General features: G+C 35.4%; 1 protein-coding gene across 2 annotated transcripts in view; it reads right to left on the reverse strand.

The window, feature by feature from the left end:
• RICTOR (RPTOR independent companion of MTOR complex 2) overlaps positions 1 to 26,395 on the reverse strand; it is a 70,943-nt gene extending 44,548 nt beyond the window's left edge. Inside the window, exons 1-8 of one of the 2 annotated variants that reach the window (XM_085326353.1) lie at positions 26,302 to 26,395; positions 12,765 to 12,829; positions 7,371 to 7,502; positions 6,248 to 6,311; positions 5,742 to 5,777; positions 1,808 to 1,934; positions 613 to 782; positions 290 to 357 (exon numbers count right to left, since the gene is read on the reverse strand). In XM_085326353.1, coding sequence (XP_085182479.1) covers positions 290 to 357; positions 613 to 782; positions 1,808 to 1,934; positions 5,742 to 5,777; positions 6,248 to 6,311; positions 7,371 to 7,502; positions 12,765 to 12,829; positions 26,302 to 26,385 — 746 coding nt within the window. In that variant the 5' untranslated portion in view covers positions 26,386 to 26,395. The remainder of the gene's footprint in view (positions 1 to 289; positions 358 to 612; positions 783 to 1,807; positions 1,935 to 5,741; positions 5,778 to 6,247; positions 6,312 to 7,370; positions 7,503 to 12,764; positions 12,830 to 26,301) is intronic. The other variant, XM_085326354.1, reaches the window with a different exon arrangement.
• Positions 26,396 to 27,076: the final 681 nt, after the last annotated feature.

The raw sequence follows: 27,076 nt of genomic DNA on the forward strand, positions 1-27,076 counted from the left end.
AGTTAGATAAAAAGAAAATCATGTCTGAGGTTAAAAAAAAAGTAATAATAATGATTTGATAATTTTTAATATAAAAATATTAATGGGGGAGAGGAAGGGTAAAACTACATGTTAAATTTAAGTTTTAAAAGGAACAATGTATTAGGAAGTTGCATCCTAATCTGCTGTCATATTCAACTTCCAGTAGTTTAGTACTACTTCATTGCTTTTACTTTCTCACTGTGGGAAGAAAAACAATTATGATACCATTAACATAACTGGTAGCACAAGTAGCAGCATTAACACTTACTTGAGTTGTCCTTCTGCTGTGTCTGGATTATGCCTGTAGTGAAAATCTGTGTAAGGAGCTAAAATTCGCTAAAAAAAACAAACAAACAAGAAAACATGCATTATTTTCATATGAGATTACAGTTAATGGGTCTTGCCCTTTCCTCAGTCCCACTCCAGTGTTATTTATTTCTGCTTTATAAACAACTATGCTCTTAGCCTAAACTCTTACATTTTAAATATTTGTATTAACACAGAGGGTGAAATCTAAAGTGAAAATTGAACATTTTAATAAGTACCATAACTTCCTAATTTCTGTTACTAAATAATGAAAATTGAACCTACCTCTAATTCTACATCTGCTCGCACATACTGTCGGGTCTTCGGATGATTAATGAGGTGTAAAACTGTAGTTATCAGAGCCTCATTTATTCGGCTTAGCTGACAATCTATCACATTTTTCAAGATGGTGCTTAAACCACCTCGAAGAGCTACCACCTCGGGATTCTGAAGTGCTAAAGGAAAAAAAAAACAAACAAAAAAAACCAAACATACCACTTCACTGAAGAGCAGGAAGGAAAACATTTCAAGGTGTCCAATGTAACAAACACAAAATGAGTAAAACTAAGTCTATGCAGTACAGATATCTTTCTTCCTGAACACTGCTGAGATGGATATAAAGGTTTTAATAGCACTGACTGACATTAATATTAATCCAAAGTCTTGATTTATTGTTGTCAGTCAAGTCACCATAGTACAAAAATTTTAGTTTATTTCTGACCAAGTGTCCACAGTCTGCATTTCACCACAAAAAAGGTTTTGCACTTCACTGGACTGACATGGACAAAATATTTATAATAGAATGTAAAAAAAAAAAAAAAAAAAAAAAGTAAAAGAAATTGTATATTTCTTTAAGACTGTTTGTATCTTGGAACTTTTCCTAGTTATTTCTCACTAATACAAGAATGGAAGAACCTTAAAAATCTGCAATCATATAGAAGTATATGGATTTAGTATAAATCACTGTCCATATCTATACAGACGCAGATACTGACTTCTAGGAGCTGGCTAACCACACTATTTAAAATTTTCAAGGAAAGCATATAGTAGTTCTCTGTACATTTAACAGCACTTCATGTACGGTATTCTCACTATTCCCAAACCAATCGTTTTTATAAATCATTTTCAGAAACTAGAAACATCAACTGTAATGGAGAAACATTTTTAAGACTGSAAAATGTTAACTCCTAAATACAAAAACTACTAAATCTTAGAGGATACTACAATATCCAAAATCTTTAGGTACTTCACTTTTAAGTGATCTTAATTTTAAGTTGTTTCAAGTGACTCTGCTTTATTATCAAATTAACAGCTAAATTCAGAAAATGTACATTAAAAACATTCATCAATTCTCATTATTGACCTCATGCCCTTTATTATCTGAATAAAGCTGTTTAATACGAACACACAGAAGAGAACCTCTCAGAAACTGACAACAATCATGTCCAAGTTTTTCTTAATTAGCTTCCAAATATCTTACCTAATTCACAGATAATGGCTATACAAGCTCGCACCATTCTATCTCTTTCTTGAAGACCATCATTTCCAACTGCTATCAAAGAATTAGTTATAGAACTGGGGAACAATGAAGCATTCACAGTGATCATCTGCCAAAAATGAAAAAAAAAGGAAAAGAAAAAAAGAAAAACTCCATTTTCTTTGTAATATTTCTCTACATATATTCATATATTCACTGATTCACTTTTATTCTYTTTTATAGATACAATCAGTTGATACAAGAAGATAGACTGTTCCATGTATCACAGAAATCCTCAAAAACATTCCTTCTGTTCTTGAAAAACCTGGTTTATAAGTTTAATTTACCATTCTCCTCTTGGTTTAGTTTTTTTATTTTTGTRTTATTTTACCATCATGAGAAAGCATAAAAAGATCTCCAGAGAGAAATATTGCTACCTTTTTCAGATCTTTTCCAAGAATTTCTTTATTAATAGACAACACTATCCAATGAGACATAGTAGATTATAACTCTTGCAGAGGGTTCACTCAAGACTACACCCTGATTCTTCAAAACCTATTCTTGGATAGTTAACAGTTGAATAAACTCTGTTTGGTATACAGTTCYTTAGGTGCACAGGAGTGGAGACTGTGCTGTAGGCTATGGAAACAAAGATATTGAACAAAAGCTGCTACAGTATTTGGAAGGTGTCAGTAATACACCTAAAACCAGTTGTATAGTACCTGATCTTCCTACAACTGCAGTGTAATTCAACTTCACGATAGGTTATAAAGGTATGTCACAGAAACCACAGGTCTTGCACATATCAGATGAAAAGCAAAAGATGAAACAAAACTTGCTTCCATTAATAAATCAAGTCATTCTTCAACTGAAAAATAAAAATAACTTCCAATAAATTTGAGACAAAATACAAGAACGATATTAACAGTCAACGTAGCTTCAGAGTAGCGAAGTTCCTCTGTGTAATGAAAATCCTCAGATGCTGGTTTAAGATAAGTACAATTCAGACTGAGGAGCAAGACCCTGTTTGCATATTAAAGGAGAAGAGGCTCTGACCTCAAAGGCCAAGTAGCTGCCTATTCACATTTTTTTAAYAGTTTGCTTAAGTTAATACTCATATCCTGTCTCCTACATAATAGAGACATCACTAAATACGAACAGATGAAATTAGTAAGGGGAAATAAACTTGTAGTCTGACTGCCTAAAAAGGGAACAACATAATTTGYTAAAGTCCACTCAACCATGTCACTTTTTTCTATTAATGAATCAAATCAAGGTGCGTAAAAGTGCTCAATAACCACTCAATACTTATAAYAACTTTTTACACAAAAGGTCAGCAGCCTTAACATCCCTTTCATTGCTAACAGCAGGCTTATCTCTATTATTTTTTTCAAAATTTTATTCTGCATTCATTTTAGGGCTCCCTTAGATGTCTATAGATACCAGTTCAGCCAGAAGAGGCTAATCTTTTTTCTTTCTTTTCAGATGATGTTAAAATGAGAAAACAGCCATTACTACAAAAAATGTATTTGAACATTTTAACAAGCTTATTTTTGTGACATGTTTTTTGAGAAACTTCTTGTCATGTATAACTTTGTCACCCACAAAACAGGAAGCCTGAAGCAAACTAAAGCAAACCCAAACTCTTCCCCACCTACACAGTCTTTCATTTTTATTATAGCAAAGAATAATAAGAATTAGCAATAGCAGAATGGGTATACTAATCTGCTCTACAAAATTGTAACTTTGTCTTCTACTCTAAATGAACATTCACATATACTTGTAACAGCTTAAGAACACATGCAGCCTCTTAAGTTTATTTTGCTTCTTTCCTTTATTTTGAAGATAGGATTTTCTTTTAATGTTAAATTCCAAGAGTTTCAGTAGAATAAATATCAGTTTTGCATTTCCTTTCTTTCTACTCTACATATGTAAATACAGTTCTAAAGGCCAAGGATGGGCAGGACAACGTAAGGCTACTAATAAGCAGTTATGATGAAAAAAGTGACAAACTATGAAGTCAGTCTTTAAAGATTCATTTGAAAAAGAGGAAGAAAGAAAATGGTTCAGATTATACTTCATCTTGACTTCTGCTTTGAAAATAAAGCATTTGACCTTTTAAATTATGAACACACAAAACTTACCAAAAGAAGTCTAATTAAAAAAGTTTAAAGTTTTTTCTTTTCTCTTCCTATACTGTGTATCTTTTAAAAAAAATGAGTTTATCATTAAATGTCTTTTATAAATTCATAAACAGGATCAACATACTACATTTTGTTCTCCTTTATGGAAAGGAAGAGAAGAAACAAAGGGAATGTTTTAATTTTCATATCTATGCTATTCTTATATATGCATTTTCCCTATCAAAGACAAATGTTATAGAATGATGTCCAGATTCTGGAACAAAAAACAATAGTGCTGAGATGCAGATGAAACCCAGTTCAGCTCTTCAAAGCCTCATTAGTAAATAGTATCTCCTGCATAAGTAAATTAACTGTGTCTGATCATTGTACTTGCCATTCTTTCTCCCCTCCCAGACCTTTAGATAATCTTTTAGGACTCCTGGTCACAAACCACTGAGTCTGAGTTTTTTAGGGAGATGAGGAGAGATAGCAGACTGGCAAGGGAAGGGTTACAGAAAGACAGTATGAGAAGACAGAATATGCCAGTTAGGAGTTGTGCTGCAGTATTCTTTGGGAGACTTCTTAACGATTGTCTGCTCTGTGCCAATGTGTACTTAACTGATGAAGTCCAGAGAGGATGTGAAAGAGGTGTTAACTTTACTGAAAGATAGGTTGGRTGGGGGCTTTTGTTTGCTGCTTTTGTTTTTGAGAAGCAAAAGATTGTTTTAGGCAGCAAAAGCTGTTGAGAAACATCATTCAATGTAATTCTCAGCATCCAAGGTAGAGCTAGTGAACTGAGGAATACTCTTCAACAGCAGCTGTCTCCTTTGCATAGTAATTCCCTCAAAGTGTTCGTTCTTCACCAGCATAACACTCATTCAGGTTTCTCCATGTATTTGAGAATYGTGGATGAGCACTGAATTAGTTTCATTATATAACTGAAAGAAGGTAGAAATGCAGCTTTTCCAGGGCATTCTTGTAAGTGATATAAGTTCACGATTCTTTGGGTAAACAATGAAGAGAACTAGAATGAGAATCCTTGTACAACAATGGAAAAAAAAAAGCGCTACGATAATGATCTTTCAGGATCATTTTTTCAGGTCAAACTATTGGATTTATTTCTCTTGCTTCTTGTTTCAAGCAAGCCAGCAGAAGTCTTTGCTCAAGACAAAATGCTCAAGAAAAGTCAGAAATACGAGGACAAATATCCGGTCCAAGTAAAACCAGTTCATTGTAAATGTGTTTCGTATTAAAGTTATCCTAGCCCTACACTGAAGCTCTTCTTAAACTAGATTGGCCAAGAATACTTTTAAATCGAAATTTCTTTGAGGACCTATGATGCTGACACAGGTGATTCCCTTTTCTTCCTCAAGATAAAGTTTTTTTTTAACAGTTGCGTCAATCAAGAATATTGTCTCTTCTGTAAGACAGAAACCAAATAAGCCTATTTTAGGTAAAGAAATTGCTTCCATATTTTAAGCCTACACACACTCATACATACACACACATGTGCACACACGTGTATGTGCAAATTACTGAGATTAAACACAGTGATCCCAGTGAACAATTCTTCTATTCACTTCAAATCTCATAGGGGTCTTAGATAATTTTTCTAAGATGCTCAACAGAGAGTATCAGCAAAAGATAAAAGATAAAGAATAGCAAAGTCCAGCACAAAGGCAGAGTCAAAAGCATATTACCCGAAAAAATAGGTTCAGTAGCTGTGTGTGCCAGCTTCTCAAAGATGAGCAGTTTCAAACAGCTCATGCCCATGCAAACAGCATAGTAACTTGTGAAGAGTAGCTAGGTCTTACTGTGTATCTGATAAGAACTATGGATAGCATCAGCACCTACAGATAAAGCAATAAGGCTGCAAACATTCCTTGAACTGACTATTCCAGTGATGGCAATTTGCCTCAYTTCCCAGATGACAGAAAAGCTCCCATCCTTAACTTACATATGCTTAAATACACTATACAACAAAGTTAAGTTATTAGATAAACTTAATTGTGTGGTTCTTATATCCTTGCATTCATCATTTGATAATTTCTTCACAAATCTTGCTCAGTTTTATCTTCTAAGAAAGGTTAGCACAATTCTTCTAGTCCACTCAAGATAGTAAGTGCTAAGAGATTAAAATTACAAGTCTCAGCAGTGCTGTTCCTTCTCCTTTTTGAATTACCAGTTACAATTGCTTCTCATGATAAATTAAGGTATGGAATTAGAGACTGTGAGAAAAAAGAATTGCTGATGGAGAAATCCTGGAGTCATACAGCTGACTGGCGTATCTAATATAAGACCATATACTGTTAGAGCTTACCTTTCTGACTAATCGAAGTGCTTGTGTTCTTTCTACTTCATTACTCTGCTGTATGTCAATGCACCTGAAATAAATTTTAAAAAGTTTATAACACTAATTCTCATTGTAACTGTTACTATCTCTTTGGTAATATTCATGCAACTGAAATAATGATAAAAATATTATGACTTATTGTTTAAAAATTCTACCATTTAGCAAGCGTATTTATTATTTCAATTATCCTCAGTGTAAGTAAATTAGAATGTACTCAAATATACAACAAGGCAAAAAGGCTTCAACAGCAAAACTGAACTAGCTGCATTTGCCATTTCAAGTAAGACTCAAAAAAATACATGTATTTCATATCAACGTTTGTTCTGTGTCTCCTCCTATCAGGAAAGSCCCCTTACTCCAACCTAATCAAAAGTATACACTAGAATTGAGTATGCATATACGCACGTGTGTATCCATCTCTGTATACAAATATATAAACAAATTATACACATACATACAAATATATTTTTATTTCGAGATGGATAAACACACATACACTTCTTCAGTACATTAAATTTGACAAGATTTTAACAAAACAAGCCCTAGAGATGATAATAGTTAGATGTACTCATGATGCTGATCTTATTATCCCATTGTTAGTTTGCCCTCTGGTATTTTTCTGTTGTGTGACAGGTTACAGTTACATGATGAATTCTTGGGCATGAACTATTTTTCCCCTTGTCTCCATACAACAGGCTCCTAAGGACTATAGTAATAGAAAGAATTAGAATGAACCCCATAAAACAAATAAGGACAAAAGTTTTAAAGGTTTCAATCTAATAACACCACAGATTTGYTGACAATTAATACCACTTAGAGTTCAGAATTAGCTTAAGCTTAAGTACATCCATTTTTTAAAAAAATATTCCTCACAATATATCATGCATTCAGATAGAATTTTGGATTAGCTGTTACGATGTATTATCCTTTTTAAACTAAGCTGAAGAAAATATTAATCATGAAAGAAAAGTCTTTTACAAAAAGCTACATATCAAGAATGTAAACAGATAGGAGAATATCCTTCCTCACCACTCTCAACCATGATAAAACAAGAGATTTACAACAAGAATTGTAACAAAAGAAAAATTACCTGGCTATCAAGTAATCCACTTTCAACTTTAGCACCTTCTGGAGAATACCCGAGTCTCGGATGAGATACCGGAGGGCTCGCAATCCTGCTGCTCGCACCTCTTTTGCTTCATTCAGTAAAGCTAACCGCAGACTACAATGAAGAAAACAAAGCAGGAAAACAATTCTATAGCAGCAGGTAGACTTCACCATCTGACAGGCAGCTAGTACCTACTAATTTAAAAACAAAAAGTCTGAAGTACTCTGCATTAAWTTTATGTCTTTGAGATATATACCTGTACAGTCTAAAGAGCAAACCTTGACCTTGCCAGCAGATGTAGACAATATATTAATCTGAATAAAACCAAAAACTAAACTTAAGAACAATTCCTACATCCCTGAAATGATATATGACCAAGACCTATACCTGACTTGTTACTTGACAAAATAGCTGAGCACAGTATTAGTCCCCCCAAAGTATTGTAGATCAGTAACAATTTGCAAGAAAATTAGCAGGTGAAGAATACTTCCTCCTCCGCTGGACCATCAGCCCATAAGCACAAATCCTAAAAGGTATGTCTTGACACCTAATAGAGACAAATTTACACTTTCAATAGCTATGTGCACCACTCATTAAAGATGCTATGGCATCAATATTTCAATGTYTTCATGTAATGTTACAGAAGAGTCAAAGGAAAATACATTATTTAGGCAACCTTGCACAAAATAAATTGCTCCCGATTTCAATATTTAATAAAAATGTTATTTCTCTTTATACAAATTTTGAAAGCATTTTGCCTGCATCATGGYAAGCTTTCCTAAACCAACCATTCATCATAATACAATTGCCTAAATTCACTATCTAGGTAAGAAGAAAGGAGCTTTTGAAGATCTCCAGAGATGGAATCTGAAACTATAAATGGACAAATCATCCTTCTGAAAGCCTTCATAGGCTACTGCCCCTCTTCCTTGACTAATTCAGGGGAGGGGGAGGAGGAGGCCCACTTAGCCACATATTTTAGAAGAACTGTTTAATTTCTTTTCTTATTCTAGGTTGCTCAGAGTAATCAATTATCATTGTTCCAGAGTAACAAATTATTACAAGCCAAATCTTTTGAATCTTTCTAGAGATCAGTCAGTCCATATAAATGTCTCTACTCCTTGTCTGATGGTCCGACAAAGGAGAAAGGCTGTATTATAYGCAAATAAAGATGAACTAATTATTACCTTCAGCACAAAGTAGGGAATTACTTTAGGAAGGTCACTGCTGTAAAATCAAATATGATTCTCCATATGGGAGGAGTGCCACTAACTGTTTTTATTTACTTCAAGSTGAACCAGTAGCAAATAAGAAACAGATTCTTATTATTCGAGGTTAAGAAAAATTCTTCCTGTAAAAAAAGCTGAACTTGAGGATAGACTTGTTTCCAAATGATTGAAAAAAGCAGAGAGAAGGAAAGAGAAGTAACTCTAAGTGTGTTAGGGTAGATAACAGGTATGCTTTAGATTGTGAATCATATTTTGTTTCTTGTGTTGCAGATTTACATACATAAAAACTCTGAGGGATGAGCACACAAGAATCAGTTCTTCTCAATGATACTCTTCCTATTTGGACTTCTGCCTTAAAATTTGTGATATGCCAGTTTAAGACACTTCATCAGAATTGTTTCTTTTTTTCTAAGATAGAAATTACTCACTTCTCAGTGAATCAGTGCTATTGTTATCTATGGTATTTCATGTCAGAACAACCAAATTCTGAATCCGGATCTTTTTTTTTTCCCCACATCAAGTAAAGCACTGTTTGTACTGGAGACAAAACKTTTCTTGAACAGCGTGATAAAATGATCTTTACAGTGTCTCAAAATTATCGCTTTGAAAGCTTCTTCTACAACTCACAAGAGAAAGAGATTCTTAACTTGTGGACAGGAACTGAAGAATGGACAACAGTGAAGCCACAACAAATGACAACACTATTATGAGATCTAATATCCAGAAGAGACAGATACCGAAAAAGAATGCGTTTCTTCAAACAGTGATGATATAATGAAAATATATGGTTAGTCATAAAGACTTAGCTCTAAAATAAAGACCATAAAATTCATAAAGAAATAATGGAAGTAATGACATATAGAAACATACAAGGCTGAACAAAACCTTTCCATTAAAACAAAATGAAACACTGAACTTCAAAACCCGAGAGAATGTAGCACAAGCAAAAAGAGAAATCTGAYCTTATGAAAATTCAATGAATATATGCTACTACAGGCAAAACAAAACAAACCACAAGTGGAAAAAATATGAGAAGGATCCAGATGTATGTTTCCATTTTTTTCAAGTATATCACAGTATATTAAGGAAACTTGCAAGATTCACTGAATCACCWGAGAGAAAGGAGGGAAGGAATACAGCAAACAAGATGGACAGAAGTACACCAGAAACAATAAACAATTTCTTTGTACCRAGACCTTTTTCTTTTTCTTTTTCCTTTTTTCCTTTTTTTCCCCCTCTTTTGGAGGGGGGAGGGGGGAAGAGCTCTACATGTCATGTTCTAAAATCTTTTATGGTATTAAAGATGAGGTAGCTGGAGAAGAGAAGTAATGGAAGATCTAGAGTAAACTCATCAGCAAGTATTATCAATAACTCACTAAGTTTCACATGAAAGTGTCTAGAAAGAACACAAGCATGAACTATCCATGTATAGTACCTCATTATAAATAGCCATGGCCAAGAGGGGAAAAAGGTGATAAAAAGGGCTATACAAAAAGGGATTCCAAAGCTCATGCAGGTAACTACTTATCAGAAATCCTTAAAATAAATCTAATAAATCATGTGAAGCAACCAGAATAGTTTATGCAAACTGTATTTCACCAGTCTTTCAAAGAAGACTTCAAAGGAGTAATTATAATGGTGTATACAGAGGAACCACTTTCCTAACTTGGCAACCAAAACTTTCAAGCAAGGTGTTGCTTAAGACTCTATTAAAGGACAAAGATGTTATAAGGCAATAAAAGGTAGCCTCACAAATCAAAATCTGAAAGATGAACACTAAAGAGCAGAGATGAATCGGAGATTTTTATCCYGACAACAGTTAAGTACTAGATTCATGATCTCCTTTGGTTGATAGCAGTTAATATACGATTCATAATTTGGACAAAAGGAATGAGAGAAAAAAATTAAAGAGGATGATGTCATTTACGTTAGAGTAGGATGTAGGATATGATTACGAGAAACTCCAAGGGAACTTAAAAATAACCTGTATGAATAGTTAACAAGATGGTTGAGATAATGCAATATTGTTAAATGGGACTTAATGCACACAAGGAAAAAAAAATGATTTATCCATACTATAGGATTCTAAAATAGCCATCCAACCAAAAAAAAAAAGATTTTGCTATCAACTGTAGATCACTGTAGATYGTGCATCTGTGGCTGAAAGAGCCAAAGAGAGATTATGATTGTGTAAGAGAGCGAGCTTTATCAAGAACATGAAATATTTTATACATAAATGCACAATATATTCTTATCTGGAAAGCTAAGTATAATACCACTCGCCCCAGTATTTTAAGTGTTGTTGTAGAAATAAAAGAAATGTCACAGGACAGTATTAAGATTGATAAAAAGTTTGAAAGAACTAACAAAGGATGGAATAAGAATATTCCATTTTGGCACCTTTTTCCTGAAGCATCTTGTCTACTCACTACAGAATGCTAATAACGGTTCTGACAGATCTTTCTTTGATTCAGTCAAGTAATTAAGAATATTCTGAACTTTGCTTTTGTGGCCAAAGCCTCTTGGCACGTTACTAAAAGACCTCAAAAGTTTATGAGGCCTACCAACACTCCATTTTCTTCATGGCTCAAGGCTTCCTCTCAGCTGTCAATGGTATGATGCTTTCGGAACCGGCAAGACCCATCTATACTGGGAATGACAACAAAATGTGTCACTATCATCTCCATCTGCTGGCAGATAAACTATAATCAGGTACCTGGACTAACAAAAATATTAAAAAGAGAATGATTTTAAAAACTAGATCCTTAACTTGGGAATAATTGCAATCTTTGCTTTGGTTAAATATTCTGTCAAGGCTACTGACCCTCAAATCAAGAGCTTTTCAAGAAAAACTACAGTTTTCCTGTAATTATTAATCCCTTATAGTTTAAGGCTTTAAAAATATCCATTCATACTTCACAAATGCACAAAGCTCACAAAGCATTTCTTATATCCAAATTTACTTTCTTTTTCAAATAAAAAAGTTTGTTCTGTAGAACAAACAGGTTTCCTATGGAAACATGAGATATGCTGAGATCATCAGCACATATTGCAAATTTACATACTATTTCCAAAGCAGTATATGTACCTAGATGTCTAACTTGCAAAGTCATTTCCTAACTTAATTGAATCAGAGTTTAGTACTTGCAAATTACTCAGAACGGGTATAACACTGTAAATGGAATCAATCTGCGAATTGAATACTACTGCAGATTGTCTATAAACCTGTAGAGCAAAATTTAAAAGCTTGCTTAAGTGCATATTTCTTAAAAAGGATCTATACTATAAACATTTCCAAAGAACCACCAATCAGCACAATTAATGTTAATCTCAATACTTGGGTTATATCTCTGCACTTGAAAATGATCACTACTGCAGAATAATGCACATACATGGATATAAAACTTGCTTCTCATTTACATACATGGATATAAAACTTGCTTCTCATTTACATAGGAAGCACTGGACTGACCAGAGCAACATCACTAACCCAGATCATATTCCTGTGCAATGTCTTTTTATTTTTTTGAAAGAGTAATTTTTGGCACTCTTAGTAGGGAAAAAAATTTCTTAGTGCGTCTACTGAGAACTTTTTTTTTTTTTTTTTTAATCTGTTGCTTATCCATATCCTTAATTGTATTTGCTTTAGCAGCTCTTTCTGTAAATAGTCCTACAAAAACAAACACTATTTTTTATAGTTAGATCTCTTGTAATATCTGTATTAAAAGAATATTGGGGAAAGAATTTTGAACTTGATACTCCTAAGTGATGTTTAGTCCCATCAAAGAATATTAAAACATATTATATAAAGACTGTATCAGGAGACAATAAGCCATTAAAGCTCACAGCAAAACATGCATTCACAAATATATACTTACTAGCATTTTTAAAATTTTTAGTTCTATCAGAGGAAGAAATATTTAAGAAAACAAAATAATTTACAACATTTCTGCAAGAAGTGATACAGGTTTCCCCCCAAATTTTACCTAAAGAGTGACAAGTTTCACTAAGCTTGCTTTCTTAAATCAGATGACTAAATGGAAAAAAAAAAATCATGTTAAATATTAGTTCTTTGCTGTTTCTGCCACCAATACTGAGCCACCTAGAACAAGCACCCTACTATTGTGTAGTATTCCTTACTACTTACCAGATTATGATGCTGTCGTAAGTAAAACCTAGTTTTTCTTCAGCATGGCCAGTATTACAAAGAAGCTGAAAATAGAAGAAAGCATCCATCATAAATAACTCTCGGAAAAACCTGAAAAACATCTGGCAATGCTCTGAAAGAAAGCGGAGGAACTGAATTCATGTTCCACTCACTGCACTGGAAAGCGTGCCAGCTTCGCACTGCCGAGGAAGCCTCTGCTGCTGGTATTCCATCCACACACACCCCAGCCAAGCACCTCTCCTCGCAGAGAAAAGCTTGTGCAATTGTGTAAGCTGCCTACTGGTCCCTTTTTAATCTCCACCTACTTCAGAGGTTGCTTGTCTTGCTGCCTTTCAGCTCTGTTCAGAAGAGCTCCTCGTTGGGAAATTGGTAAAAAGCCTGAAAACAGTTGAAAGAGAAGCCGAAGAGCACACATTTGCACTCAAAAAAGGTACGGCTACACTAAGGGTCTCAAAGTAAAGAAAGAAACCCATGAACCATGCTAGTGTTCTGCAACAGCAAAGGCACGTGAAAAAAAAGTCAGAAGGAGCCACCAACAGTAAGTGTCCATAACTGACCTTGATTTTCAGTGATACAAAGCACCCACAGACCCYGTGGAACCAACGACAGGCCAGGCTCATGGGGCCAAAAGGTAAATTCACACATACAAGAGACRCCCAAGACCTGCAGCAACTTCTGAACAATTCAACTTTATCTGCTAGTTCTAGGTACGAGACTGAAGATTTACATGTGTAGTTTTTATGTCCAAAACTAACCCCCAAAGGAGAAATCTAGAGGATGCTAACATTTTAGCCTCTTGCAAAAGATTTTTTTTTAAGAAAAGCTGATGCTGTTCGCCTTTGGAATARTGGCAGTAATACTCCTAATAATCTCATGTACTATGCTAAAATTATGAAATGCTTTAATACGAGGTCCAAATCCCAAAGTACTTTCCCAAGCACTTTCAAAAACTCCAGTGACTAATAATTGTTGTAATAGAYGTGTGCTGTGCCCTCTCTTTTCAAGAACGAGTATGCATTCAATTTTAAACCAGTGCAGTATTAACAGTTTCTCCTCAGTGAGAAATTCAGCAAATGTTTATGCTAATGAACACCACTGTTCTGAAACTACAAAAACAATTCTGGACCATATTCATTTTATGTAGTTAGTACTAATAAGAAACTTATTACAAAAAAACGAAAGTTAATCTGAAGTTGTTTTAAGTTGAAATATTTAACACGTTCCRTGCTTCCATTCCATTTTTCAGCTCCACCTAAAAATCAGAATATTGCACTGACATTCTGTTTTTAAGTAAACTGATTTCATTAGCATGATGGTTTAATTCAAACAATATTTTAGTTTATGTGCAACAACTGCAAACTTTYCCAAGGACCACATTACATTAAGAAATTATTTTTCATCTTGTGAGAAAAATACATAGTCGTAATACTGAAACCCAAGGTTAAAATAACAACATACATTAATAAATTGGCCTGATCTGCTCCATATTTTGGCTTAATCTTAGCTATTCAGAATACGTTGAATTTTTCCATTTTTCATACTAGCTTTACTCAAATGTGATTATAAGATGCAAGAAAAGTTATTACACAACCTATTTTTCCCCACTTTTCAAATTTAAGTGATAATAAAACTAGGCAATTACAGTCATAACCAGTTAATGCATGCATGTCACATCCCACTATCAATCTATTTTTATGCTGTGTTGTTGGACTGCCTAAGGCCACCACTGCTGCTTTAGCATTTCTATTGACATCTTATGAACTGTAAAAAATTGGCTGGCAGAGTGTAAGCAAAACAGTGAGAATGTAGTGAGTAAAAATACTTCACTGCTCAGCTTCAGAAAAATGCATTAATAGTTCTTTGGGCTTGTCATTTACAAACCTAAAYCTCCCCCATCATTTTACCCTGCCACACATGAGAAAGTCTACTTTAACAGGTTACCCTTAACAGCCTTTTTGCCTACTTAAAAGAACTGAATAATATTTCTGAAGCAGCAAAAGGTAAGTAATACAGCAATTTACAAAGTAGCTGTTGTTCAGCAACAGGTGAAAGTAAGTGCAATCCTTTCAAACTCTGTGCAGAAGAGAAACCTGAGTGTTTCCAATAYTATACTTCAAATACAAATTATGCCACTGCTGAAAATTATGCATTATTTATTTATACACAGATTAATTACAGATTAGATATAGAAAAGTATCTTCTAAKTAAGAGAAGTTAAAGGACTGTTTACCAAGGCAAATTGAAAAACCATAAAATAAAATAATCAAAGTGACATTAAGTACTTGCAAAATTCTCCTTTATTCTTAGTTTGTTGTCCAGTCCATTGACCATGCAACAACATTTCTTTGGAGAGACATTTTAAGTCCAGTTTCTAAGTGTTGATTCCAAAGAGAAGGAAGGTTAATGTAATTCTATTTACACAGCAAAGAGCAGTCACAATAGCTTAATTCAAACAGGGTTTCAACAGTCTATGGTCAGAACTCACAGTAATGTAACAGTTCAACAGGAAYCATAACTAATGGCTATGTCATGTTATATACCACTTATCTGTAGTAGAAAATACTATTTCATCTTCTCAAACAGTTGAGACTCGGAGATAGAGATTGCATTTCTCCATGAGAGCCAAAGAAGAACATGTCTCCCAAATCTCAGCAGCCCCCATGAATTTTTATCTTCATTAGGTATCACAGAGCAAAATTATATCAGGATATTAATATCACTTTACCTGAGAGATTACTTTATATGCAAGCGATTGCCATCAGTACATCTATTTTTAATGTCAATAGGTTCAAGTAATATCTTTCTATAATCAGGTCAATTTAACCATACCACTAGCATTTTCCTTCATGGCTCACTTCTTTACTTTTATTAATTTTATCATAACTTCTTTCTCCACTTCCTCATATTTTTATCACTTTTACAACATGCCACCAAATGTGTGGCAGAGGAGAATGGGGAGGTTATAAGAAAGAAATGAACATATTGTGGCAAGCACTAAACAAAACTATTAGAAAACATGCACATACAAGATGTACATAAAAATATCCTGTATTAATTGGTAACTTTTTGAATATAAGATTTGTTATGCCAAAATTGATTTTGAAGATATTAATACAGTGAAAACTGTTCATAAGAAGGTAAAGACTGATCATCTAAGATAGAAAAATGGAACTGAAAGGCAAGAGTTTATGTTCAGAAACACTAAGAACCGTATCTTTAGTGTACAAGCATTTTTTCCATCTTACATCAGCTCTGAAATTGAAAGTTTAAAAAAATGCTTCTGAACTTTTAAGATATTATTCAGCTGACTATGACTATCCTCATGCTCCCCTTCTCCTCAATCTACCTCTGCAACTGTTAACTGAAATGAACTTGTGACAAAATGCAACATTAAAAACTAGTTATTTAATGAATAACAGAAATCACAGTTATACAATTTTCCCCTATATCCACTAAATCCCACCTCCTGCAATACCTTTGCTTTACCTCTCTTGCCTGCTGTCAACACTCCCCACCACCTCCATCCTCTATATAACACTTAAAGCTCCAGTCTGTAGCCCTACCCACTTCCTTAACCCTTTCCCTTGTCCTTACGCAAAAATATCTTACCATTCCCACTCAGTCCTGGCCTATTGCCTCTTGCCTTATGAGTAGAGCTGATTCTGAGATAGATGCATGCTAGCAGGCCAACAAATGCTGTGCCTCAGTTTCCTGATGATGACAGAATTAAAATGTCCTTTCCTATGCCTTTCACCAGAACCTCTTCAGGACTAAGAAGCTCTTCAGGGCAGCAAAATCCTCCCCAGTCACTAAGATACTGATGGTTGAGCAGTAAAGTTCATTTAGTTTTGTTTCAACTCTTCCCTAATGGGGAAGCCAACAGGCGCAGCAGCAGGAAGYTGATGCTGAGGATATAGCGGACTAAGCACAGATAAAAACTTCACCCAAATACTCCCTCAATCTTTCTCATTAAGAGGACTAGTTGAGGCAAAACAAATCTAACAAGCAGCCAACTTTGATGAAAGTTGTATAGGACAAGGCTTAGATAAGGATAAGCTCTATATGCACCTATGTACACACATGTGCATATTTACACATATGTATGTTTACTGGTGGTAGACTACCATCAAAACACAAACTAAAGAGTAAGCCCCCCCCCCTTTTTTTTAATCTACCATAGCTTATCATTGTTGCTCAAAATTAAAGAAAATTATCTCGTCTAGTTCTTTACAAAATAAATTAAGTATAAATAGAAATAGTGAAAATAAATATCTGTTTTACAGCTATAACATTTATACCAGTAGAGAACCGCTTTACAGTTACCTTGCTCACATCCTTCCTTCAGTGACATTCATAGTTGGAATTATTTAAATGCTGGATTATGCAAAACCCTTGAAAACAAAAATATTTATCTTCTCAGTTTTTTTCCCCAACAACATCAGACTCCTCCCCTCATTGAGGCATTTTCCATCATTAATTCTTCACTACCTTTGCTAGTTAAATTCTAACGGCATTCAAAAAATAAATAAAAACTGCACATACCTCTTGCACATGAAAGACATTGGTAAAACAAACACACTGTTGGGTGCAGTAAGTTATAGCTCCCTTTTTGTGTCTACTAATGGCTGTGTTCCACTAAGACCAAAACAGTAGCATAAAAATGAGAATAACTGCACTTATGGTTTATTTTAAGTGATTACCTGGACCACAGTTTCACATTTGTCCCTACAGGCATGCAGACTTGTTTAATGTTGACTTCTGCAAGAGGAACTATAACAAGAAAAGTAGAATTTTTTCTCAGAAAGCAGTCTGCAAAATGAAATACATGCCAAACTATTGATCCTGATAGATGACTAATTTTAAGTATTTGCAAATCTTTCAAGAGATTAGATTTATTTTTACTGACTGATATTAGTAGAGCTATTGAAGCTGCTGTGCACACAACAGCCACCTGTGGACCCTGGTCAGATCCAAAAAGTGCTCTTGAAATGCAACTATACTATCATTTTTGTTTGGATCATCAGTGCACTTCTGAAGCGAGTCTCCTGTCATTTCTCTTACTGTACTTTGGTTTGCATCCTGAGATGTCTTGAGAGAAAATTAAAGCAGAAAATGTATTCCAGTAACCCACCTAACATGCTTTAACTCTCTCAAAGGGCATTCACTTCTCAGGACTAGATTAGAGTCAGTCTAAAGTAAGCACTCCCCACTAAGTGTATTTAGTGTGGATATTAACTCCTCAATATCCTGTTTTCCTCTGTGCTTGTACTCCCACCATGCACCTCCTTGCTAACATAGGAAGAAACTTGATCTTACCTTGAAACGTGAACAGTCGTGAAACTTGATCACAGTTATGACTTTAAGTGCAACTAACAAACTACATGGATACAAAATTCTGAATGTGATGATAATTAAAGTGTGTGTGAGTGTACATACACAAGAGACAATGGATAAATAAAATTCATTGGAAAAAGTGTATGTGATATTAGTTATTAGCAGTTTCCTTGTGTTCCAAGGCCCCCTTTACTTATTGGCTTTCTTAAAAGTTTACACAACGTAATGAGCTTACAGGATTTACAATTATAGAAGAATTTAGAAGAGGAACAGCAAGACTGGAATTCAAAATGTTTCAGCGATTTGATAAAAGTGCCCAAACTGGATAAGAAAAATAACTAGATGAAGTGAACACTGTATCATATCATGCGAGGCACCACATAGTAAGACAAACATTGAAAGCTGAAAGTAGTCCAGAGCAGAAATAGAAGATACTCAGAAAACACTTAGAACATCAAATACAATAACAAATTTCAAAAACAAGTCTAAAATGCTACATTTAAGACAGAGGTGGTCATGGTGGGGTGGGTGGAACCACATCTGAAGAAAGTACAAGGATGTATGCAACAGCCCTTCCCACCATCCACCTCCCCCCATACTGTAGAAGAAAGCAAAATAAGATCTGTGAGAAAACCATAAGCCAAGTGAGTTAATGTCATGCAGTTTCCAAAAAGGCAAATTTTACCCTTGAAAATACTAACAGGACTCCATTACATTCAAGATTATAAATACTTAGTCCACTGTATCGACTGTTCACCAAACCAGATGAGGAACAAGTTTTGGGCACCGCATTTTAAGACCAGAAGAACTGGAAAAAAAGTGTAGCAGAAAAATATGTAAGATGATCAGAAAATACACCCATGAAGGCTGAGGAGTTTAGTTTATTTAGTCCAGGAAAAAAAAATGGCAAAAGTAAGGTCAGATTGATGTATGTTTAAAGGGGGGGAAGGGGTAAGTCATAGAAGGCTGTTATAAAGAAGATACTGTTTAGCTAGTCCTAATGCTTTGTGTATTTGCTTAGTCATAAATGCTTCGTCTTAAATGTGTTTAAGGCAAATCCAGTCTTAACTTTGGCACTTTCTTCCTATTTCACCTTCAAACAACATTAAGCAGGTTAATCATTCCAGACTAAATGCAGTAAGACTTTGTAGACAGTTGATTTCCTGACAGAGTCAGGTATACCAGCGTGATTTTTACTTTAGCATTTAACAATTAATATGCAATGTCATCRTAGTATAAGTCTGTAGGTGCAAGCAGTACAAGAATACTAAAGTCTGCTTTGTACTTTAGATATTATTTGAATTCTTGAAATTAAGCAAAAATGATTTTAATATTAAAGTGTATTTTTGTTGTTAAAACTGTTTATAAATCAACTCTAAAAATCATTTTTTGATAGAATGGTAAATGAATGGGAACAGTACAGATTCCTTGAATGAATTATTTAATATTAGCAAAAAATTATACTTATTCTAGGCCAGACAATGAGTAACTTGCAGTGAAGTTTTTTTTTTTTTTTCATGTTTACTGTCAGCTATGAGTTTTTCATGCTACTTAGATGAGTCATAGCAATATGAGTAACACATCAACATGTCTTGGAAACAGTAGCTCAAAACAACAAAACCACAGGAGGTCAACAGCATATACAATTCGGGTGTATATTGAAACCATTCACATTTATATATAACAATATTCACAGCAATTAATAGGTAAAAATGGTATTATTCTATGGATTCAATTGTTGTCCAATTGCAGTTACTGTACTGTAATTTTGGAAATACTTTGAATCACCATAGGCAGCAAGAGACTGCTTAGCAAGTTTTACAGCCTTTTTCTCTTTCTTTCTCAAGAAACTTCACAGATGCTAAACAGCTTTTGTTTGGTTTAAAATAGTTGTTTCTAAAATCTTTGACATCACTGTTGCATCAAAGGGGAGCCCYTACTGAAACTACAGACTCTGGATTTGCATCCATTTACTCTTCAAATTTGTTCCACAGTTGAGTGTTCCTAAGGGATGTTTTATTCCTATCTGCTACGTATTTCACCATGAGTTATCAGGTTTTGTCCACAGTGATACAGCTTTTTGGATGAACCTTATGGTCAGTCAATATTGCATTCAGATTCAAAGATAGTTGGGCTTTGCAAATGACAGTCAAGACSCTGAAACAACAACAGAAACAGAACAAGMAGCAACACAAACAAAAGACATATGAAAAAGACAGACACACTGGGTGAAAGCCTCTGTAATATCACATGCGATCCATAGCCCAGTTAAATTTAGTAGTACAGTCAAAAGCTAACAGATATATAAACCAGAATAGCAAGAGCTCATTAAATAAAAGGAATTTAGTTCCTAGCAAATTGAAAAGTAGCATTTTTTGTATTATTGATGCTATTACATTGTTAGGGTTAAGCTAAAATGATTAATCAAGTTTAATTTTGTCCTTAAAGAAACAACTTTCTCTTTGAATTAAAAATAAAAAACTCTATAATATCTATGAAATTTTTTCCACTGCATTATTTAAATATGCTTTTAAGTCCTCTCTCAGAAACTAACAGTAGAATAAGCCGTCTATAATAAAGTCATCAAATGAATATTTAAAATTCAAGCCTTATTTTCCACTAGGTAACTACAATTGTAGAGCTCCTTCTGGTTTTTAGTAATGTATCACTTCTAACTCTCATGGGGGTGGGGAAAATCCCAAAGAAATAACCGAGAGGTTTTGCTATTAATCAGCACAAGTTGGGGAACTTCAAGGTGCATGCCTTATCTAGTTGGCCATACAAATCAAAGATGTTAGCCAGCTTACTGAAGCTACAGACACTTAACTATGATTTACGGACTGCAGTACTGACTGAAAGTGTCATTTACTATTTACCATTTACTAGAGGTCAACTTCTCAAATTGTTTTCAAGTCAAAATTCAGGGTTRGTTAAATAGTGATACAGGTGGTTTGAATGCACATGATTCTTTTTGTCCATTATAGATTAGACAGACTTCATAAGTCCTTTTACCTGTAGTACTGTTGCTTCAAGTATTAGGTGGTGAATAGTGAACAGGAGAAAGGTTTAGAAATCTTCCACAGATGAAATTTAGGGAGAAAGAAAACAGTACTTCCTCCTATCCTAAATATCACCCAAACTGTGAATGTATGTTACTAAACTTGTATGTTACAGCACCTGCTAGGCAAGAGTAATGTATGTTTAACAGTCAAAGAGCCAAGAACGTGAAAATTAATACTACTACTAATAAAAAGTAATAGCTGAAATTTGACGAACAAAACATAGGTTTGAATAAAATATCCCGCATGCAGCACAATTATGGGTGCTGTAGTGACTCAAATGCGACTAGCTGTGGCAGACTTCCTGACAGGAAGAACAAAAGAAAAAAGGAATTCCATCTCTTAAGCATGTGAATGTCACACAAATTGTCTGCCTTAGAGCATTATGAATCCCAGAATCAGTAAGGTTGGAAGGGACCTCTGGAGATCATCCAGTCCAACCTCCCTGCTCAGCAGGGTCACCTAGAGCATGTTAGACAGGGTTGCATCCAGGCAGGCCTTGAAGATCTCCAGAGAAGGAGACTCCACAGCCTCTCTGGGCAACCTGTGCCAGGGCTCTCACAGTGAAGAAATTCCCCCTCGCGTTCAGGTGGAATTTCCTGTGGTTCAATTTCTGCCCATTGCCTCTAGTTCTTTTGTAYGGGACAACTGAATAGAGCCTGTCCCCGTCCCCTTGACACCCTCCCTTCAGGTACTTATACACATTGATAAGATCCCCCCTCAGMAAAAAATCCTGTTGACTGATGACCATCATTACCTTAAACATTTTATATGAAATTATTTAGCTTCTATATAAAATCCTTGGAGTGTAGTTCAGTAAGTTTTTTTTTTTTTTTTTTGGATGCTTACTTCCCTTCTCCTATATAAGGAAAACATATTAAAAATCTAGTCTTCTTTCAAGGAAAAAAAGAAAATCTGAACCTAACATACCTCAGATGTACTGGAATTAGTRAGAAATTTGATGTCTACCATGAGTTCTGTCAAAAAAGTCCATAGTGATTTATGTAACTTGTTTCCACATGAATACAAACATTTTGTTAACTCTGACCAAAGCAGCAGAACACTATTTCATCCAAGTGTTCATCCATTTAAGAAAGTAATGTCACTCCAATCTTCACAAAGGGCAAAAAAGACCCAGGGAACTACAGGCCAGTCAGCCTCACCTCCATCCCTGGAAAGCTGACAGAGCAGCTCATCTTGAATACCATTTCTAAGTACATGAAGGACAAGAAAGTGATCAGGAGTGGTCATTATGATTCACAAAGGGGAGATCATCTTAACCCGACAGCCTTCCACGTTGGAACAGCTGCCTGGGTAGATGAGGGGAGAGTAGCGAATGTTGTCTACCTTGATTCCACCAAGGCTTTCAACACTGTCTCCCATAACATCCTCATAGGCAAGCTCAGGAAGTATGGGTTAGATGAACAGACAGTGAGATGGACTGAAAAGCTGCTGAATGGCCAAATTCAGAGGGTTGTGATCMGTGGCATAAAGTCCAGTTGGAGGCCAGTAACTAGTGATGTATCCCATGGGTCAACACTGGGTCCAGTCCTGTTCAACTTAGTCATCAGTGACTGGAATGATGGTACATAGTGCACCTTCAAGTGCAAGTTTACTGATGATACCCATCTGGGAGCAGTGACTGCTGCCATTCAGGGAGACTTCAACAGGCTGAAAAAATGGGCAGACAGGAACCTCACGAAGTTCAACAAACGGAAGCATAAAGCCCTGCACCTGGAAAGGGTTAACCCATGTACCAGTACAGGCTGGGGGCTGACCAGGTGAGAAGCAGCTCTGCAGAGAAAGATTTCAGAGTCCTGGTGGACAAGTTGACGATGAGCCAGCAATTAGCTCTCGTGGCCAAGGTGACCAATGTTATCTCAGGCTGCATTAGGAAGAGTGTTGCCAGCAGGTCAAGAGAGGTGATCCTTCCTCTCTACTCAAGCCCTGGTAGGTGAGTACTGGGGCTCTGGTGAGGTTATACCTGGAATACCATGTCCAGTTCTGGGTTCCTCAGTGTAAGAGGGATATAGAGCTCCTAAAGCAAGTCCAACAAAGGGTCACGAAGACAACTAAAGGACTACAGCATCTATCATATGTCAACCACAAACTGAAACATAGGATGTTCCATCTGAATTCAAGGAAAAGAGTTTTTGACTGTGAGGATGACAGAGCACTGATCAGGTTGCCCTAATAGGTTGAAGAGTCTCTGTCCTTGAAAATACTCAAAAGATGTACAGACAGCATCCTGGGCAACATGCTTTAGGTGACCCTACTTGAGCAAGGGGGTTGGACTAGATCTCCTCTAAAGGCCTTTCCAACCTCAATTCTTCGGCGATTCAAATGTATGAGTTGCCTATTCTTTAGGGAGCAAAATTTGGATGTAGGGAGCAACTGCTTATAATTGATACTGACTTTTTGTATCTTTTCTTTTTAGCGTAACAACATTCCTAGCAGGAAAGCTGATTTTACAGATTTTCTGTATTATTTTATCAGAAATATGCTGTAAATAGATTTTAAAGGTACCTTCCCTATCCATGGGATAAATGCCCTAGATAAACAGTAGCCTTTCGCATGGATCATGAAATGCAAAAAAAACCTAAGGACAAATCAAATTTGTCACCACCATTGTAATTCCAAGGAAGGATACAACATTCCTCAGTCTTCATCAAATATCACAGAACTCCACTGTTTTCCTGCTCTTATTTCACTAAGAAGGAACAGAGATTATGTCAATACATGGTAGAGGACTGGAGCGCAAAAAGAAAATAAAACCATCTTCCTCAAGCTCCAGGCTTTCACTCTTAACCACTGGAATTAAAAACACAGAACTGTTCCAACCACAAGGAGACAAGGCAATACATTTTGCAACCATTATTATATTTTCATAGCTGCATTTAAAATCCAAACAAAAATAGGAACAATTTTCACAAATGTGGCCAAATGTACAAGCTTACATTTCTAAGACCATATTCCAAGGAGACCAATATAAGAACAAGCACTAAACATCAAACTGAGTGAGATGATTCAGTTATACAGGGTTTTGATTCAGGATCAAAAGCAGGTTACAAACAAGAACCTGTCTTGTAGGTTTACATTTAGTTTTGCAAGTTTTCCCTTCCACAAATTTGTCCTTTCTTGCCAGACAAAAACACTAAGAATATTTTTATAATTCTTTTCCCATTTTAACACTATGATAAAGAAGGATGACAAATTCTTCAAATATTTAATTATGAAATTATTTAATTTTTCAAAGTTAACTTTTTAAAATATGAACCATAAATTATGCATATTTGCTAATTTATCCATTTTATAGCTACCTGAAAATTTTTAATATGAAAAGCAAGTGTTTTAAGATTCATAGTTTCAAATATTGGCTCTTTCCTGTGAGTCACATATCTACAAACCTAATCCAGCTCTCTAACTTTAAATCAACAGGAGAATCTGGAGACACTTACATTCCTAAGTTTTCAGGTCAGCACAAAGAGGAAATACAGCTACAACAGCCTTCTCTAGCAGAATAAAATGCTTCCTTGAAATAAAATCTGGGATCTCAGTAATTACAGCAGCATTTTGTSGGGCAGTGGTTCATTCTAACATAAGCAGACTGTCAGTTGCAACAATGTAATGTCCCAAAAACATTTCGGTATGTTCAGTTGCTCAGTGAGTCTATACACATACACACGCTCTGAACGAGACCACAAAATGGAGCATTTATGAATTGATTACTAATGCACTGCAGATAGCAAGTGAACTTATTTCTAGTAATTCTGTTCTCAGTTTCTCCTACCAGTTGAATTTCATACACAGGTGATGAAGCGTGCTGAGTCTTGCAGGGAGTGCTTTAAACAGCCAAGAAGCACACCAACTACAAAGTTTATGACACACATTTATCCTTCTCATATCAACTAGGTCCCCAAATCTGTCCTTGAGCATTCATTCTTTTTCACTCCAGATTCTTAAAAACACACACACACTTCCACACAGCTTCCTGGTTACCTTATTCAAGGTCTTACCAGTTTATCTACAGCAACAACAGAAACCTTACTTTCCCCAAGTTCTCCACCACTGTCTTCTTTCTTGATTACTGCTGATTACAGGATACATGCTATTTGTCACTGAACTTGGGTTTTATCTTTAGACACAGACTTCTACCTGTGGCTCTCCAGCAGAAATGCGCACAACTAACTAGCTCCTTCTGTGTTATTATTTGGAGATGATCTTTTCATCAGTCTATCCATCCCTGAAGCTCCAATTTCACCTAGATCACTTACAATTCATTTTCCCTTGCCTCGGCAAATGGAATAGCAGTCCAACCAAAATCAGAGTGCTTCAAAGAGGCATCCTTTTCTTAACTCACTATTCACATGCCATCAGTTCTCTTTGATCCTCTCCATCAGTTCCTCATCTACCAAAAAAATGGTAGCTGCTCTCACTCTGAAGGCCTTCTGTTGTTTCCTTCTAAAACCTATCATCCCTCATTCTGTAGTAAGTTATTAATCTTGCCTCTTTTCAATTTACAATGTCAGCCTCCAACATATCTGTCATACTTCTAGGCAAATATCCTTTACATCTCCCTGATTTGGAAGCTTAGATCTGGAAAAAGCACCTCAAAAAAAATTGCAACACTGGTCATTTTTAGAAGTCTCCCCTTTAAACTATTTTCACTATGAAACCTACAGTGAGTGAAAGTTGACTTCAGCAGTGCAAGTGTCCAATCACTGCATGTCATGCTCATCAGTACAGTCCTTTCACTGCACTTCATCAGCTTATATCCAGACAGCCTGGCATTTCAAATCTTTGATTCAGTTCTGTGGAGAAAGAACCACTCGCTTAGCTCTATTCGTGCAACCTAACCCACAAACTGGAATTTGATTAAGACTTCTAAGTACCAGAGTATGGTAAAAGATCAGCCAGTAGAAGATGCACAAACTTCAGCATAATCCTGCATTCATATGTTTACTTATACTTTTCTGTTTCTTTCCTTTCTCATTGCATCTAGATTCTTTATACTCCTTCATGCTACTAAACCATTTCATGAAGCTTCTGGCCAATGCCTGATAGAGTACAAATAAAATTTTAGACCATATCATTACATGCCCAATGACACTATGAGTTCTTACCTTAGTAAAATTATTCAAGTGACCTAGTTTTCTCATATTTGAAACACCTTGTAATTTGGCCACATTTTGGAGAATCTCTCTCATATTATCACAGGGTTCTGCAAAAAAAAAGAACAGGTTACTAGCAGATGCAATTAGAAAACAAAAATCTAAACATTTATTCAACATCCATTTTTCCTAAACAAAATACGTATTTTCCTGGTAGACATTTTAAAAACCATTTTTGTTCAAAGAGTAGCAATTTGATTTATGTCCAAAATCAAAACCAGGTATACGTCTAGAATAAATGCTAAAGCTCATGAAGGAGAGACTCCTATTTTTAAAACAGATTTTAATCAACATCTTAGATACCTATTTAGTGATTGAAACTCCAATCCCAGTATATCTGAACAGCTTTATCTGCAATCCCCCTGTAACTTAAAGGCAAAATACTCCCTCCTCAAAACATAAAGTAAAAAGATGTTACATGTTTCTACCATACCACACAATTGTGATTCTTTTTCAAATGAAGGGTCAATGGGATTTGGGGAAGGCAAGACTCTTCTGCTCTCCACATTAACCTGTGTCCACAGTCACACTAAACCTAACTAGAGCGCAGGGACTTGCCAGCAATACAGGAAGCAAACTACAAGGTGAGAACTACTTCCTSTCCTCCCCCTTTCTTCCTCAGGGTCCACCATCCTAACAAAAACCAAGATTCAGATTGCCATTGATGACCTGACGCTTTGCTGGAAAATTGAAGAGCACTGCCAAACACGAGGAAAAGAGAGCATTG

The sequence above is a fragment of the Rhea americana genome, unplaced genomic scaffold (assembly GCF_003343005.1).
Source record: "Rhea americana isolate MKP2758 unplaced genomic scaffold, rheAme1 scaffold_13, whole genome shotgun sequence".
Taxonomy (NCBI): Eukaryota; Metazoa; Chordata; class Aves; order Rheiformes; family Rheidae; genus Rhea; species Rhea americana.